We start from the raw sequence: 18814 nt of genomic DNA on the forward strand, positions 1-18814 counted from the left end.
CATTCGAACTCGCGTGTGTGTGGTCACACGTTCGGCTGACTGTGATTTGAACAGCGCGCCTCGGAAGTCCAATACAGTAATGTTACGGACGAGAGCCGCTCTCGGGTCTGGTCGCGGCTCTAGTCCGTGCCTGGTAGTCGATTCGGCTTCCTTTGCTCTCGGTCGCCGAGATAATTGGTACACGACCGGAGAAGCAAAGAAAAGGGTCTCGCTCGACCGTCGATGCTCGAGCTCGATGCCCGAAATCAATGACATCATAAAAGACAAGGATAGCATTAGGGATTTAAATAGGAAAAATTAAAGTTTCTTATTCGTAAACGGATTTTCACGCAAGTAATAGCAGTCGATTCCTTGTGCTCTCCCAATTAAAATGATGTCAAACACGACATGATTCCGATTATTTTTAACAAAGATACATAAAACTTGGTTTGTAGAAAGAAAGGTCATGCTCATCGCGTTATGTAAACAGACCCGAGCGCGGCTCTCGTCCGTGAGTGGTAGTTGATTCTAAGTCACGACCAGACCCGAGCGCGGCTCTCGTCCGTGAGTGGTAGTCGATTCTAAGCCACGACTAAACCCGAGCGCGGCTCTCGTCCGTGACTAGTAGTCAATTCGACGAGCGCGGCGTGCGAATAAGAAACTTCAATTTTTCCTATTTAAATCCCTAATGCTATCGTTGTTTTTTATGACGTCCTTGTTCTCGAGCGTCGAGCTCGAACGTGATGGTTCCAAGAACTGAGGTAGTGGGGATAGACCGCGGCTCTCGTCCGTGTAGACAAAATGGCTCTTGTCCGCAATATTACGGTACCACTGGTGGCTCACGTTCGAGTCTCCCATCGGGCGGCGCCGCCCCACAGCAGGAAACACAAAAATCGGCGCCGGCGTGAACGTGTTAAAGGATTAGAGAAACGAATATGCGTGAATGTGTGTGTCGGGGGCACGGGAATGCGTAGCAAGAAATTAGCGAAAACGTCTGTTTTTCTCTTACGCATAACGTGCTGGTGTAGAACAATACGTAGCATACGACAGTGGACTGCGCGGCCGATGCGATTCCTAAGTGTCCGTGTGCGTCAGCCGCGCACTAGGCTCTGGTTAGTGGCACATCTCTTATTCCTGCATATATATTAACAATTTTATAGTGCGTAAACGGCGCATTTCCGGACCATGGTTCCTTTTATACTTTTTTTCTATTCGACACATAGAACACATTTATGCAATAAAAAGCTTTAACAATTTTTTTCATTGTTATAGATAATTTTGCGGCAACCTTTTTTTTGGAATGACCACTGATCGAGAAGTCTACCTTCACCGCTAAAAGTCGTGACCATTACTTTTTTTTACACCTTATACAAAAATACTTATTTCATAAGGAATGAACGAAAATTGGACATATTAGTTGCTATAATCGGTAAAAAGTACGGGAACATCGGTTTTTATTTTTTGAATTATGGCGGACCAAAGCAAAAAATGTTTACATAAATTGAGGTATGACTCTCAAATCTGATTGTACCCTTTATTGGATGGTGAATAAGTAGACATGTAATTACTATCGGTGAAACTCACCCATTCGGAGAGGAATTCACCTGCTGCTTTAACACTTGCTCAAGTAGCCACCTTGCATTTATAATACTTCGCGGTCACTAACACTTATCACTTCACCAAACGAGCACTTGACCTTTTAATGACCGGCGACTGATTATTTTGAAACATTCTGCGACGGAACGTCCGCAATGCCGTGGCATTCCGTAAATAAAAACGATTTTTTCGACGATTTTTTCCGAAGACTCTTTCCTCGAATCCTCGTATCTCTCCATCACGATTTCTCGTGGTGTAACTTCGTCAAAATACTCGAATTTGATTTGTTAGTTGACATCAACGAGGTTGGGTCTTCGTCGGTTACTTTTTTTAGTGGATGTGGTAGTCTCTTCTTCAGATCGAAGAAGTTATAAACAAATTCATGAGGGAAAGCAAAGGCATATCGGATTAACGTAGGAGACCGTAACGAGTGTCTTGCAGATATGGCCGTTTATGATCGCAAGTATTGCCCTGCAAGTTCGAAGGAGCCATCGGTACCCGAGACCGAAGACCGCGAGGGACGTGTTGCGCTTACCATGGAAGTCCTTTCGATGCATTTCGACGGATGAAATATGGAATTGCTCGTTGTTAAAACGCGAGTTGCAGAAAGCTTTGAACGTTAAACATTTGGTCAAGGGATATCGTGCACAGACAGACGAACTCGTCGATGAGGGGAAAATACAGCAATTTTATTCTCATTCTTTAGTTACTTCAATATTGGAGTCCTGCACCGGGAATGAATTTTATTATGCCACACACACGGTGATTATCCGGTGTTCGTTTCTCTTTTCCCTAACTTTCATAAACCTCTTTGAACTATTGGGAGGGGGGGCTTACCTGTGTATTAAAGACTTGACAGATCTTTTACATGCACACATTACATTACGTGGGTATTATTTCAAATTTGCTTTTCGTAGCCTCTGTTGTAAGTACTAAGTGTTTGAACTCGATCAATGACGTGTACGAAATGATAGCCGATCATTACTTAAATACTGAACAGAGGAATAAACATTTTTGTACAACAACGTCATATTATACACTATTAAATTGATATACATTTTCAAAAGAATTAGCAGTATTATTACGTATTATATTTAAATACATTTTCGAAATTAATTAAATTATATTCTTTCGAAAGATCTATGAAAAATTGTATTGCTTTTGTAGCCTGGTACACCGAATCCTGTGGTACGACTCTATGTAGCAGACTTGGCAGATCCAAAAAATATACATACGAAGATTGTAAAACCACCACCTATCATCGAGCACACGTAAGTTTTCTTATGAAATATAAAATATACACATTATCATGTCCTTCAACTATCGTATCTATAACGACTGTAGCACAAAATACAGGGCGTGCCAGGTTTTAAGGATCAAACGTTGTCAGTATATTCTATGGCACTAAATAAGAAAAAAGTGTTATGTAAACGTAGGTCACATAGAGCTTTATTAAAAAGTTATAACAAAATTACGGAATTCAAGTAATATAGGAATAGTAGCCGACTTGCTGTTACTGCGAGCATTGGATCGAATAGATCAGCAATATTTACGTTCAGTGTAAGTTGTTTTTACTATCTGAGGTCACCTGAGATTGAATGTAATTTCTGCCAGTAATAGCTATTAGTAAGTTGTTGGAATTCGTATGGAAATGCCACAAGTATTTACGAATCGAGAATATACAGATATGCATTTCATTTACGGCTTCTGCAATGGGAATGCCCGAGCTGCTGCGAGGGAGTACCAACGCTGATTTCCTGGACGAAGTGTATCGAACTACAAAGTGTTCATACGTTGTCACCGACAATTATTAACAACAGGATCCTTCGAATCATGTCTCGAAGAAAATGAATTCAATGGAGTTACAAGGCAACGAAATCGCATATCAAGAATACTGCATTTTTTTGATAATAATTCAACAGCAAGTGTTCGTAATACCTCGTACTAACTGGGGCTTTCACGATCGACTGTATGGCGAACTCTCCATGCTGATAGCAGACATCCGTATCGTTACACGCGGGTACAAGAGCTTCTACCAGCTGATTATGAAAAACGATTGGAATTCTGTCACTTGTATGTGAATGCAGTGCAAATTCTTAATGTGCATAATAATCATGTATGGGCAAGAAGAAATCCACATGTGACACGAATAGTTGATTTTCAATATCAATTCAAATGCAATGTATGGGCAGGCCTGTACAATGACATGATAGTAGGACCGTATTTTTTACAGGATCGGTTGACTTCAGCTGAATTTTTGAATTTTCTAAAAAATGAATTATCATATCTTTTGGAAGATGTGCCATTGTATTCTGTGCAAAGAATGTGGATGCAATTAGATGGTTGTCTGGCACATTACGAAAAACAAGTTCGGCAGTGGTTAGATAATCGGTTTCCTCACAGATGGATAGGTCGAAGTGAGCCAATCTCTTAGCCACCAAGATCGCCCGATTTTACGTCATTCGACTTGTATCTGTGGGGAACTTTGAAAGATAAAGTGTATCAAATACGAATAAATTCACGTAGTGAATTAATACAAAAGATTAATAATGCATTCAATGAAATGAAACAGAATAAAAACGAAATTCGCACAGTTATAAATTCGATCTTTGATCGCTGTCGATCATATATTGTCAAGGACGGTAGACATTTTGAAATGGAGTATTAATTAACTCTGGAAATGACGATGTCAAGTATTAAATACATTGATCTATTTGATCCAATGCTCGCAGTAACAGCAAGTCGGTTACTATTCTTATATTACTTGAATTCTGTAATTTTGTTATAACTTTTTAATAAAGCTCTATGTGACCTATGTTTACATAACATTTGTTTCTTATTTAGTGTCAGAGAATATACTGGCAAACTTTGATCCTTAAAACCTGGGACACCCTGTATATTACTATTCCACCGTCTGATTGGCTGTCTGAATCTTTGATGCTCCAGGAGCAACACGGTTGACGAATGCTGAGACATTTTGATGAATCATCAAAGTTCCGATTACAAAACATAACCCTGTCATTGTATAATGTAATCGTTACGAGCCGTGATTGCCATCGAATGATCGTACAAATTCGACACGCATGCTTCTCGCATCGTTAATTTCTTTGAGGTGTCAGGTATCTTTCCATACTAGAGTCACAAGCGTGTTTCCCTGAACTTTCGCGGGTTATATTAGCTACACTATGAGGAGAGGGCTCTTTAAAGCAGAAGGTAAGGAACAGATATTCTCGGGTCCTTCGCAAAGTCTATTCACCTCCCCCGGATGACTGATATGGAGCAGCGTGATACCTGTAGTCGCTCTCCCTACGAAGATCCGTCGTGAAATTCTTCCTTATTGGCTTTGATGCTGGGCAGCCAACGCACTCTCGCCAAAGTTGCATCGCTGTCATCGTGAATCCTGTTAATTCGATCTACTACTTCTAGTTAGTATGCCGGAATAAAATGTCTTCCAGTGATATCATAGAGCAGAAGAATGAAGATACCGCAGATAATGCAATCAAATTCTATGTGGTATAGAACTCTTTTATTCTGTGACGTTACTGGAAGACATTTTGTCTTAGCATCTGGCAATACTGCTGCTAGTGTTGCGCATTAAAGGCCGCTCTAGATCCAAGGAAGGGTTAGTTTTGTGACGGGCATTCATGCTACAGCACAACTTTTGTAGGGGGAGGGAGGGGCCCGAAAAGATTCGACAAGACCGCGCTTCTTCACATTCCCCTTTTTCAGGATTCACACTATAACGATAGAAATAAGAATCAAAGTGGTATTCGTTGGGACTACAATATTGGCAATGTCTAATAACTCAAATCGGTTTTTGCAAATGATTGGTCTTCTGTAGGGGATTGGTTCCTATAGAGTTGATTTTTATAGGGGGCGCATATACTTCGCGCGTCTTTTTTACTTTTGTAGTAATTGTGTTAATAATTTTTACTTTTCTTTACTGTGGTTAATCAACCTGTTTTTAACCTAAAAGAAAAATGCTGTACACCTTTTTGAATTAAATCAACTTATTTAGTAATGAATGAATTATTTAATTTGATCCATTAAGTTCCGTCAGATTGTTCCGAATGAGAAAAGAAACCAACTTTAGCAATTATCAGAAGAAAGGGAATGGTAGAGATACAAAGTACGAAGTTGTCAATAACTTATTAATTTCCTAATATATTGTCAATAATGTTGATCGTATACAATCGCAACAGGATTGAAGCAAATTGATGAGATACTAATATAATATCTGTACCTGAGAACCAATGTGAAAAATAAATGCGATTATCCATTTCTTAATAACATAGTATTCGAAGTAGTTTATATTATTAAATTCTTTTTATTCATAACGTAACTTAACTAAACATTTATTATTCCAGCAAAACGAAGAAAAAGCAGTAAGATTCTGTAAATAAGTACTCTGAGGTACAGATATAGTATAATCTATCACAAGAATGATGATGATACAACAAACTATTTAAAGACAGCTAAAGTGCATAGGCTACAGCTATATGTGAGCTACTGAATTAATTTGCATTATAATTAGTGCTTTAATTATACAAGGTATTTCTGCACAACATCGGATAAATTTAAGGGGTAATTCTAGAGACAAAAATAAGACAAAAATCAAGAATAATGATTTCGCGTTTGAGGCTTCGTTTGTTAGCTATAAGCGTCTAAAAACCTGGTGAAAAGTACCAGAAATGAACAAGCGCGGAAGCCTCGAACAGTAGTTAACTGAACAGGAGTATCGCACTGACGTAAAGGAGGGGAGAGGTCACTTACCGTCGAACTGCTGATTGAAAATTTCAAAATTCAATTAAAATTGATGAGTATGATTGAATAACAATAGTCTTGTTTATTCGTTGCAATCCCTAGGGCAACTCAAAATACTCACTATGAGATAGAAATGGTTAATACGTCCACCTTCATATAAATTGTCTCTCACTTCACACATCACGATCACTATCATCAAGGATGATAACAATTATCACCAAAAATAATAACAATGTTAGAACCACTTGTTTGGACTCTTGTTTAGATACTGACTTAAACATGACAACATGTCTTATGATTTTGTCGCACCCGTTTTTTACATGAATAGATATATTTCCTGGAGAGCGATGTGAACAGTGCTGACTTTCTTACACGTTACTAAGTACGAAAAGGACACTGTATACGTACATATGTAAAAAATGTTTAAATACATCACAGATTTTAAGAAACTCGAAAAATCGGGAGGTGTCCTACCATTTTGTCGCGAAGTGTAGATACCTGGGGCTTCTTCCAAAGGACCTTACTTTCACTGAAGGCATAGACTTTCCGAAAACTGAATCGATGCGCGAAGAAGGTACTTCAATGTTTGATATGCAAATTCCTGGCTTTAATGATATCTGTAAGCAAAATTAAACTAACTACAGGAGTTAAATTGCCCTCGACGTTTACGACTATTACACTAATCGATACCTTGTCTGCTTTCCTGAGTGAGTGTTACTAAAAATTGATAGAGGTAGAGGTGTTTTCTAGATGTTTAAATAAACGGAATTTCAAATCAAGCAACGCGTGGATACATTTTAAAAAGTAAAATATCATATCCTATTTCATGAAGACATGATATTCGTATTTCTAAATTATCAACTGCGAATATTTATTTTCTGTTTGCATAAAAGAATGTTTATAATCGGTTTATTATATTAAATTGAGTTTGACATTCATCTTCAAATCAGTTGATTCCAAAATGTTTTTGTACCTTAATAAACAATTGTCATACTATTATCTCCTGAACGTGCTGAAGTTTTACAGTGACCATATAGGTTACTCTTGGAGAAACTTCGATTTCTTATATCCTTCACGAATAGTTTCAAAATTACAGATTTTGCGTTGTCGGTGAGGGATATTCTTGAAAGATTGCTGCTAAAAGTCTAGGCCATGAAATTCGCAAAGTTAGGCAATCGCCACTATACAAAACGTGTTCGTTGGTCGTCTCGACTGTGTCATAATCTCAGACAACACCAAATGGCTGGGTCACGAATTACATGTGTGCTGCCTTGTGCATGACACCGCGCAGGGCACGCCGTCCGAGGGATGTCTGCTTATCTCTGTACGGTACTTGCAAGTCCACAGCACGCTCAAAAGAGTGAGATGTCTACAGTAATCGATTATGAAGATCCAAAAAGAATTTCAGAATTGGCACGTTTGAAAATGAATGTCAAATTTATTTTAACCCGTTCACGTTTTTTGACGAGTTTGACTCGTACATTTTGTATAATGCGTTCACTCTCAATCACGTACCAACGCATGAAGGGGCTTTTCCGGGGAAAACTAGTCACATACCATCGCGAGACGAATCCATGTTTCATTAGCGAGAATTTTGCAGTTGGCAGTTTGGGATATGTTGCCGTCTCAGACCGACAGCGAATGTTATAACATTACTAAAGAGAGACAATTTGAGAAGAAGGTTAGTGTTATTAATCAATTGTGAACATTGTTTTATGCAAACAGAAAGTAAATGTTCGCAGTTGATCATTTAAAAATACGAGTATCATGTCGTCATAAAATAGGATATGATATTTTACTTTTTAAAATGTATGTACATGTTGATTGATTTGAAATACCGTTTATTTAAACATCAACAAAATACCTCTACCTCTATCAATTTTTGGTAACACTCGGTCAGAAAAGCAAAGACTGCTGGTGATTAGTGCCACAGATGTAAAAGCCGATTACGATTTAACTCATATAGATAGTTTAATTATCTTTACAGAAATCATTAAAGCTACAAATTTGAATATCAAACATTGAAGAACTTTCTTCGCGCATTGACTCGGTTCTCGGACAGCCTATATAACCCTTCAGTACAAGCTATGGGCTTTAAGGGAAGACCCAGGTATCTAACAACAGCAGGTGTTACGGGGGGCCCTCGACGAGTTTTGCAAGAATCAGCAGTTAGTTTTTCGACAGACTTTCGCATCGAACATTTGTGCGAATATTCGTAATACGTATCGAGTTTTGCTACAAATCTAGTCCTTTTCTCGCAATATTCCCGTTGTGGTTTCACGTCCAGATTTTTATTAGTGTATACAGTTCTTTCGTGCGTGGATTTGGACCAGAAGATCAATCGTAGAATGGACACATTAACACTTCCTACTCCAAAATTTCATACGGCCTGTTTTGACTTTCCCTCTGGAATCTAAAGAGTGAGGTTTAGTATTATTCAACGATACTTTCGTATTGTGTTTCAATATTTCCGGATGAGTTAATCGTGATGAGTAGATGTGTGAAGTGGACAGACAGTACACACGAAGGAGGACATATTAATCCTTTTTATCTCATAGTAAGTATTTTGAGTTGCCCTATGGATTGCAACGAATAGACAAGATTATTGTTTTTCAATGATATTCATCAATTTTAACTGAATTTTGGATCCTGCAGCTTTATCGAGTGGCATGAAATTCGATCAGCTGTTCAACGGTAAGTGGTCTCTCCCCTCCTTTACGTCAGTACGGTATTACTGGTCCCACACCACTGTTTGAGGCCTCCGTGCAGGCTTATTTCTTGTACTTTCCACTCAGATTTTTAAACGCTTATAGGTAACTAACAAACAATACTTCAAACGCGAAATCATTATTCTTGATTTTCGTTTTCTTTTGGTTTTTAGAATCATCTCTTAGATATATCCTATGCCGTTCAGAAACACTCTGTACATGTTATACAGGGTGTCCGAAACTAAGTGCGGGAGCCGGAAATGGGAGATTCCTGGGGTGATTCTAAACAACATTCTCCTTTGCAAAAATGTCCTCCGAAGTTTTGTTAACAAGTTATTAATGAAAAACCCCTACCAATCAGAGAGAACGAATAGCGAGCACTCGGCCGACCAGCGATAGGTAGCACAAGCTACGCGGAGCGTCTGCTACTCAACGTGCTCGAGGCCTTTACACGTTATTGCCAAATTTTTCCTAAAGTACTCGATGAAAAATTATGAAAAAAATTAGGGACATGCTAACTATCGCGACACATATTGTGGAATTTTTTCAGATTTTCAAATTATTCGCCAAGTTGTAGAAAAAAAAGAAAATGTTAGTGTTGATTTCTCATAAACGATTGGACAAAAAATTATGAAAAAAATTAGGAACACCTTAGCTATCGCGACAAATGTTGTGGAATTTTCTTAGATTTTTAACTTAATTGACAAAATTGTAAAACATAAAAAACGAGAGACAAGAAGGATATTGACCAATTATGTTAAAGCTATTGGTGGAAAAATTATAACAAAAAATGCTACAACATGTTAGCTATCGCGACAAATATTTTGGAATTTTTTCAGATTTTTAAAATAATTAACAAAGTTGTAAAACATAAAAAACGAGGAAAAAGAGTTCCAAAATGCCGATTTAGTAAAGTAATGCCATAGGAAAAAATATAAAAAGCAATGTTTTCGTAGTTCCTACGGATTGTACGTTATTTTACTGTGTATTAAAACATTGCAAACTGTACAAGAATACTTATTTCATAATGAATAAACAAAAATTGGACGTATTAGGGCGTATTAGTGTTATCAGTAAAAAGTACGGAAACATTGATTTTTATTTTTTTAATTACAACGAACCAAAGCAAAAAATGTTTAAGTGAATTGAGATTAATAATATGATTCTAGTAATACGAGTAATTACTATCGGTAAAACTCATTCATTCGGAGAAGAATTCACCTGCTGCCTGAACACTAGCCCCATTGGGTCACTGTGCTGATCCCAAACACTGAGGGATGATGCCCAGGTAGTGTTGATCGCAGGTACAACAGCACAAGAAGCCATTTTGCATTTACAACACTTCGCGGCCACTAACACTGATCACTTCACTAAACGAGCACTTGACCTTTTAATGACCGACAACCGATTACTTTGATACGTTCTGCGGCATTCCGTAAATAAAAAGAAGATGTAACACGGTTCGGCGGCGAAATTACGATCGGTACTGACGATTTTTTCCGAAGTCTTTTTCCTCGTGCCCTCGCATCCCACCAGCGCGACTTTTCGGGGTGTAGTTTCGTCGAAATACTCAAATTTAATTTGTTAGTTGACACCAACGAGGTTGGGTCTTCCTCGGTTACTTTTTTTAGCGGAGGTGGTAGTCTCTTCTTCGGGGCGAAAAAGTCGCAAGCAAATTCATGGGGAAAAGCAAAGGTATATCGAATTACTGTAGGAGACCGTAACGAGTGTCTCGCAGATGTGACCGTTTATGATCACAGGTATTGCCCTGCAAGTTCGAAGGAGCCTTTGGTAACCGAGACTAACGGCCACAACGGTCGCGTCGCGCTTACCATGAAAATCCTTTTCATGCATTCGGACGGATGAAATATGGAATTAGCCGTTGTTATCAAACAACGATGACATCGAAATAATTAAAAGGATTCGAATACAATTAATGTTTTTAACCCTCAATGCGGCGACGAGTTAGTCTCGGCCAAACATTCGTTGATCAAATGTTTAAGGGCAAAAGAGTTTACCATCCCGCTTTTTAACAACGGACAATTCCATATTTCATCAGTCCGAATGCATGAAAAGGACTTCAACGGTAAGCACGACGCAACTCTTGCGGCCTTCAATCTCCGGTACCGATGACTCTTTCGACCTTGCAGAGCAATACCTGTGATCATAAACGGCCACATCTGCGAGACACTCGTTACAGTCTCCTACACTGATCCGATATGCCTTTGCTTCCTCCCATGAATTTGCTTGCGACTTTTTCGCCCCGAAGAAGAGACTACCACCTCCGCTAAAAAAAGTAACCGAGGAAGACCCAACCTCGTTGGTGCCAACTAACAAATCAAACTCGAGTATTTCGACGAAGCTACACCCCGAGAAGTCGCACTGGTGGGATGTGAGAGCACGAGGAAAGAGACTTCGGAAAAAATCGTCAGTATCGATCGTAATTTCGCCGTCGAACTGTGTAACATCTTGTTTTTATTTACGGAATGCCGCAGAACATTTCAAATAGTCGGTTGTCGGTCATTAAAAGGTCAAGTGCTCGTTTAGTGAAGTGATCAGCGTTAGTGACCGCGAAGTGTTGTAAATGCAAGGTGGCTTCTTGTGGTGTCGTATACCTGTGATTAGCGCTACCTGGGCATTATCCCCCAATGACCGGGATCGGCACAGTGACCCAATGGAGCAAGTGTTCAAGCAGCAGGTGAATTCCTCTTCGAATGGGTGAGTCTTACCGATAGTACTGGAGTCATGTTATATTACTAGAGTCATATTATTAATCTCAATTTATTTAAACATTTTTTGTTTTGGTCCGACATAATTAAAAAAATAAAAATCAATGTTTCCGTACTTTTTACCGATTACAGCAACTAATACGTCCATTTTTCGTTCATTCCTTATGAAACGTGTCCCTGATTTTTTTCATAATTTTTATTCCAATAGTTTAAGAGGAATTGGGCAATAACGTAAAGGTCTTGAGTTTCTTGTACAAGGTTCGAGCACAGTAGTAAACACTACGCGTAGCTTATGCCCTGTCACTGAACGGCCGAGCGCTCGCTATTCGCGCTTTCTGATTAGGCAATGTTTTTCGTGAATAACTCGTTAACAAAGCTTCAGAGAACATTTTTGCAAAGAAATAGGATGTTTAGTATCACCCCAGGAATCTCCCCTTTTCGGCTCCGCCACCTTATGTGGGACACCCTGTATATGTATGTATGTATATTTTGTGTTAGGTCTGGATTAGAATCGTTGGATCCTAAATACAGTAATATATAATACGATCGAGGGCTGTTTTGTCCACACGAACAAGAACCGCGACCAGACCCGAGTGCAGCGTTCATCCGCATCATCACTGTATTGGATTGGACTACAAAGGAACCCGAATCGACTACCAGTCACGGAGGAGAGCCGAACTCGGGTCTCGTCGAGGCTCTCGCCCGTAACATTACTGAATACGTGGATGATGAGCAACCTTTCCTTCTACAAATGAAGTTTTATGTATATCTTTGTTATAAATAATCGGAATCATGTCGTATTTGATATCATTTTCATCGGAAGAGCACAAGGAATTGACTGCTGTTACTTTCGTGAAAATCCGTTTGCGAATGAGAAACTTCAATCTTTCCTATTTAAATCCCTAACGCTATCCTTGTTTTTTTATGGCTTCCTTGTTCCTGGGCGTCATGCTCGAACGCGATGGTTCCAAGAATTGGTTTCTCAGCGGCACATGTCAAACGAGGTAGTGGGGATAGACCGTGGCTCTCGTTCGTGTAGATTTGTAGACGGAACGGCTTTCGTCCGCAACATTACTGTACTTAATGTCTAGGCAGCGGACATCGAAGCAGAAGTTATATCTATATAAGCTTTACATTAAAATGTCTACGATATCAGTAGGTTGCATAATTAACATAGCGATTGCTGTCACAGTGATATTGCGAGCACATATTTTGAACATATCAAGAAACGCGGTAGCGTATCCCCGTGACGCCAAGTTAATGAACCGTCGCTACCGCGTATTTTTTTGACACCAAGTATATGAATCGATCGCTGTGGCGTAACTTTTTCCCGAAAATCGGACATTCCAAGCATACTTGAAACTTATTTCATTAATAGCTCGACAGGTTTGCAATATTCTCTAAATTTTTGTTATTTTAACCGAATATAAGTTTTAGGATAAGACCAATTACAGTCAAATCGGTTCACATATAACAGGGGTAAATAGTAGCAATACTTTTTCTGCTTATACCACAGAAAGTAATATATTTTACCATCTCACTACGGAAAACATCACATTTAGACGCTTAGAACGAACACTAACAAATATTGTTGCACAAGGAAGTACGTTTTCTATGATTAACTATAATTTTTTAAAGTTCTTTTATGTGTTCAGTCGTATGACTGTGAGTGGGTAATTATCTAAAAAATTAATTCTAATAGAAAGTTTTATTCTTTTTTGTAAGCTATTTATTGATTATTAAATAGTCACAAATAATATCATGGCACCATATTTAATTAAGCTAATTAATTTATTTAAAGAAACGTTTAATTAGAAATACGTACATCAGGTTGGAACTCAATTCCGTTATAAACGCAATATGATATTGTGCAATGCGAAATTACTCAAATTCGTAAGTTTTCATAGCAGACGATTGAAATATGCTTCCTTTCGTAAGCAACACTATTTAAATAAAATGCTCTAGAGATAGACGTTGCGAAATTATTCAACGACTATTCAATGTCATTAATCATGTAGGAAATACAATCAATTCCATAAACCACCTCAAAATGGGATTTTTTATACGTGTCTTACGGAGCGTTCAAATGCAAACAATAGCTTTCATTATGAATATAGCTTTTACGATGTGTACGGCGGACACAGGGGTTGGCCGCAACGTAGGGTGCGTATTGGAAATCCCACCTTCGTACAACTAATAGAATGGTAGTTATACAATTTTTATTTGTGTTTATCACCAGAGAACATTACTTTACAACGGCTTCATGGATATCCCTGACAGAGGTGTGCATAACATGGTTAACTCGGATTCAAAACATTTCTGTTGTGACCATTTGCAAAAGTCCAATGTGGCACTGTCAGGTATATTTAAATTTTTTACTTATCTTATATTTTTAAATTCGTAAATTTACTTTTATTTGCTTTTCCATTATTTGTAGGAAATTCAGAGAATAATAGCTGATGACCCCGGCTGGGTTGATACTCCTTCAGAATCACCTATCTTTTCAGCAAATGGCAGTAGTTACATTGTTATAAGTCCAGTTAAGGATGGAGTAGCAGGTTATTACAAACACATTGTTTGGGTGAATGTTGCTAAGAAACTAGTTGTCCCACTTACACATGGAAAATTCGAAGTTACTCAAATAGTAGCATGGGATCAGATAAACAATACTATGTAAGTCTTTATGTTCATATATTCAGTAGATTAATATACTAGTTTGCTTAAAGGCATTGTAATTAATGATATAAAAAAGATTTTTCTGTGCATTTATTTACAGTAAATATGCAGAATATGGTATAGCTCGCCGATTTTGATGACTTCGAAACATATTGTTCAATCATAGTATCAGACATACATGTACAAGTATCTCTGATACTATGTGTCATAGTTGTAATATGTAAATTAATTTTAGATCAGGTTTGGATTGGTGTTAACCTGAGCTATCATGCAACGATGATAAAAATATGTCTTTCCATTTAAAAAAATTGCGGTAACCTTGAAATCTAAAAAAATATGATATTGAGACAAACTTTTTGCATACCATAATATGTGCCCCTCCAAATCAAGCAACCTTTTCCTGTGTAATTTTTTCCTATAACCAAATATAAGCGAAATATTCGAGATGGTCAAGTTATTTCGTTTACCCTGTATATCATGATAAATTAATACTTACTTTTCAGTGAATGTATCAAATCTCATAGTGAGTTTGATCGAAAGTCAAAATCAACTTAATTACTTTAGTAGTTTATAATTTTTAATATTACACCCAATATTACTTTAATATTACAACCCATACTCTAAACCAAACTAAACCCAGACTGAATTAATTAATTAATTTAGTAATTAACTGATAAGGAGGTCCTTAATGTACTACATGCCCATTTTTCGAAATGAATGTGTTCCGGATTGGCCGCGCGCCGAGCGGCCAATTAAGTCGCGCGGACACAGGGAGAAAGACTGACATTTAACAAGACAGCGCGGTGTGGCTAATCCTGTGGGTATAGGGTTCTACATATAATGTTTATACAAGTGCTCATGTGAAACAATACAAATTAATGTGAAACAATACATTTAACTTCATAAAACAACTATACATAACTAACGGAATACATGTTTTTATCGGACGTGTTCGCGACTGCAGTCGGAACGGAAGTGAGTGTTTGGTGTTTTCTCTTTCTGCCCGTGCTCGTGTCGCAGGACGCCAATTCACATGGCGCATGGCTGCCAACCTCTAAAGTTAATTTCCCATGCGCTGGTGCGCGCTTGTGTGCGCAGGTTACACCCCACACGGGAGGCATCGTAATTGTCTTACAGGGTGACAAGGCATTGTCTCGCCGGGAGCGCTCCTTTCTTTCCACGAAGCGCGACTTCTCGCACTTATTAGCATATGCACGTGACGACGGTCACGTACCCCCAGGCGAAGGATCTAGACCGATTCCCGGAAATCGACTTCTTCTTCTGGCAACATCGTTCAAGCGAAACGGACCTCCGCGCGTGCTCGCGTTTAGATTTCCTTCTCTCGCCTTGTTACTTGAGCTCAGATTTAACTAACCGGTTTGCGCCTCCGAAAAGGATGTAGTTTAGTTTAAGAAAGTCCTGCTTAGTGTCTGTGCCTGGTTTAATTATAGAAATAAGAACTGAAAGTTAAACATAAGAATTTATTGTTCTACAAGGTTAAGTTTTATTTCTCGCGATCCCTCGAGCGCTCTCAAGAATCGTTTAATCTCAAATAAAATGCTTTCTTGTTACTGCTCGGCGGCTACATATACCAGTCATTGGTATCCTAAATGCAACTCAACCTTAGAGTTGTGACGTATGTCAAATTGACACCATATAAATAGTGGTAACTTGATGTCAAAGTGAATCCGTATCAAGAGTGGTGACTTGATGTCAGACTTCGATTCAATTAATGATATCTTGAGGTCAAACTGACTCCGCATGAGTACTGTAAATGTTTATGTTTTCTTCTTAATTAATTTCCATTCTGCCAATTATTAATTTCTATTGTTTTTTGATGTACAAAATGTTGAATTAATTTCTATCTTACCAATTATTAATCTTGTATTAAAATGCATTGCTGCATTATTGTTATGTGTATCGAAATAAAATTCATTATTGTAATTGTATTAACAAAAAGTACATTTTGTTTATGAAATGTTATAAATATAATAAAAATATCTAGAGAATAAGAAATAATAGTGTCTTAATATAAGTAGAATTTACCTCCATCTAAAGATACGTCAAATTGATGTCCCGTCACTACTAGCGACACGGAGTCAATTTTATGTCAAGTCACCGCTAGGTAGAGATCCATATTTCACCTGAATTTGAATACATATGTGTACGCGTCATTAATCACTCTGAATGTTGCACCGTGTAATTCTTAATACACGAGTACCCGTGTATTTCTATATCATACGTGTATTTGTATTACATGTGCATTTTGTATTGCGCTTCTTCTTTGACAGTATATGTGACAATATATTCAGTACTGTAGGAATAGAATTGCTTGGATCTATTCTTTATTAGGACGATTAACAAAATTTACAAATAGGGACGAGCACGCGACAGAAAATATGCAGAAAATATGCGTACGCGACTAGAAAAACCAGGACAAGCGGCACCGTTAATGCCGAAATCCGTCTCGTTATCCGTGAACCAAAGCCGTAGTCGTAATCGTAACGTCGTGATCGTATCTTTTTCTGTGCTCGTCGCGTGACTCGCGTAACTCTGACCCCGCGCGCCGCGGGTGCGTCCTTTTGTCTCCGAATCTTCCTATCGAACGTTCTCGCATATTCTCGGTGTCCTTTTCAAGTTCTATGCGTAACCGCTTGTTACGCGTCGACGATTATACCTAGTGTCGCAGCGTATACAAACACAACACTCATACATCCAGCGTTCGCACACGCACACACACTCATTTACTCGCACTCACATCAGCGCTCACATCCTACAGTACTAAAGAAACTTCTCTCAGAGGTATCTGAAGTTGCTGGTATTGCTAAATATGTAACTGCGAGTTTCACAATTGTTGGGTATTTAATTACCCGTGATTTTGACTATTTGTACGGACATAAATAATATCTTAATTGTGGGTTTACTTAATAAATTCCAAATGTCAGATTTAAATCAAAATTATTCTCACGTTGGTTGTCATATAAGAAATGTAAGGTAGTTTTCTGGGACGATTCATTTATTGATTTAGACTTTATGTTTCTTGTGGCAGAGCTTCAACTGATTTCCTTACTTATGTACGAATTTTATCCCGTACGTGTAAAGACTCATGTTCTATCTTGTATCTCGGATCCAGTGAAAAAGAAATATGAACTAAAGATATAACGCTGTCTTCGTTACATTCCACTTTGAAACGGAATGTTATCTCAACCGTCTTTTTTACTGTCATTTTTTACAAACTTTAGATGCTTTTTCCAGCAGTTTCTTAAACAGTGGGCCACCACTGATATTCTCTACGAAAGAATGTTGAATGAAAATTCAATTCACTGTCACCTTCATCACACGTTATCTTCCCCCATTGCCGTAAAATTGTAAACGTGAATCGTACTTTAATTTGCTGTTCTTTTCTGCAACAATCGCTATCGGTAGGTAAAACTAATAAATTTGAGTGTACACATATAGTAAGCTCAGTTTCAATTGCTTTCCGAAACCAATTCGCTTCTATCCTCCTGGGTGTCAAAGCTGATACTTTGATTTCGTTACCGCAATAATGGAAGGGTGCTTCTGAACAGCACGGGATAAATTTAAAAAGTGATTCTAGAGACCAAAATACGACGAAAATCTAGAACAACGATTTCGCATTTGAGGCTTGTCTGTTTGTTATAAGCGTTTAAAAATCTGCTGGAAAGCACCAGAAATGAACACGCGCGGAGGCCTCGAGCAGTGGTTACTCGAACAGCAGTATCACCCTGACGTAAAAGAGGGAAGAGGTTACTCATCGTCGAACAACTCATCGAAAATTTGATGACACTTAACCAGGCTACACGATCCAAAATTCAATTAAAATTGATGAATATCATTGAGCAACAATAATCTTGTCTATTCGTTGCGATCCATTATCTATACGCCAACTAAAAACACTCACTACGAGATAGATAGGGTTAATATGTCCACCTTCACATATATTGTCTGTTCATTTTACACATTCACACGTCATGATTCTCTCATCACCAACTCTGACGAACCTGACTGTCAACGTGACGATACTGTTCTGAACCCGTTTGGGCTAAAATCTCGGGGTTTATATAGACCGAAGAATGGGTGGGGATTCGTTAGAAATTTCCATATAAGAAGATTTTCTTAAATTTTCTTATATGGAAATTTCTCACGTTTGGTACAGCGTCGTGGTTGCTATCCAGCTGCTTGGAGTCGCGCACCCATTAAGATAACGAAAAACGAAAGTGCTAGGGTATTTTCTTTTAACAGGAACAGACTCGCATATTTTGGAGAGTAACGGAAAATATTCTCCGTACGTAACACAATCCACAGGTCAACTCAAAACACTCACTATAAAATAGAAAGACC

The 18814-nt window shown here is 38.2% G+C and overlaps 1 protein-coding gene across 2 annotated transcripts in view; it reads left to right on the top strand.

Annotated features, from left to right (window-relative positions):
* Dpp10 (Dipeptidyl peptidase 10) overlaps positions 1-18814 on the top strand; it is a 289344-nt gene that overhangs the window by 188819 nt on the left and 81711 nt on the right. For both annotated transcript variants that reach the window (XM_076391730.1, XM_076391731.1), the window contains exons 7-9: positions 2743-2846; positions 14016-14136; positions 14214-14449. In XM_076391730.1, the coding sequence (XP_076247845.1) occupies positions 2743-2846; positions 14016-14136; positions 14214-14449 (461 nt within the window). The remainder of the gene's footprint in view (positions 1-2742; positions 2847-14015; positions 14137-14213; positions 14450-18814) is intronic.

The sequence above is a fragment of the Calliopsis andreniformis genome, unplaced genomic scaffold (assembly GCF_051401765.1).
Source record: "Calliopsis andreniformis isolate RMS-2024a unplaced genomic scaffold, iyCalAndr_principal scaffold0048, whole genome shotgun sequence".
Classification (NCBI taxonomy): domain Eukaryota; kingdom Metazoa; phylum Arthropoda; class Insecta; order Hymenoptera; family Andrenidae; genus Calliopsis; species Calliopsis andreniformis.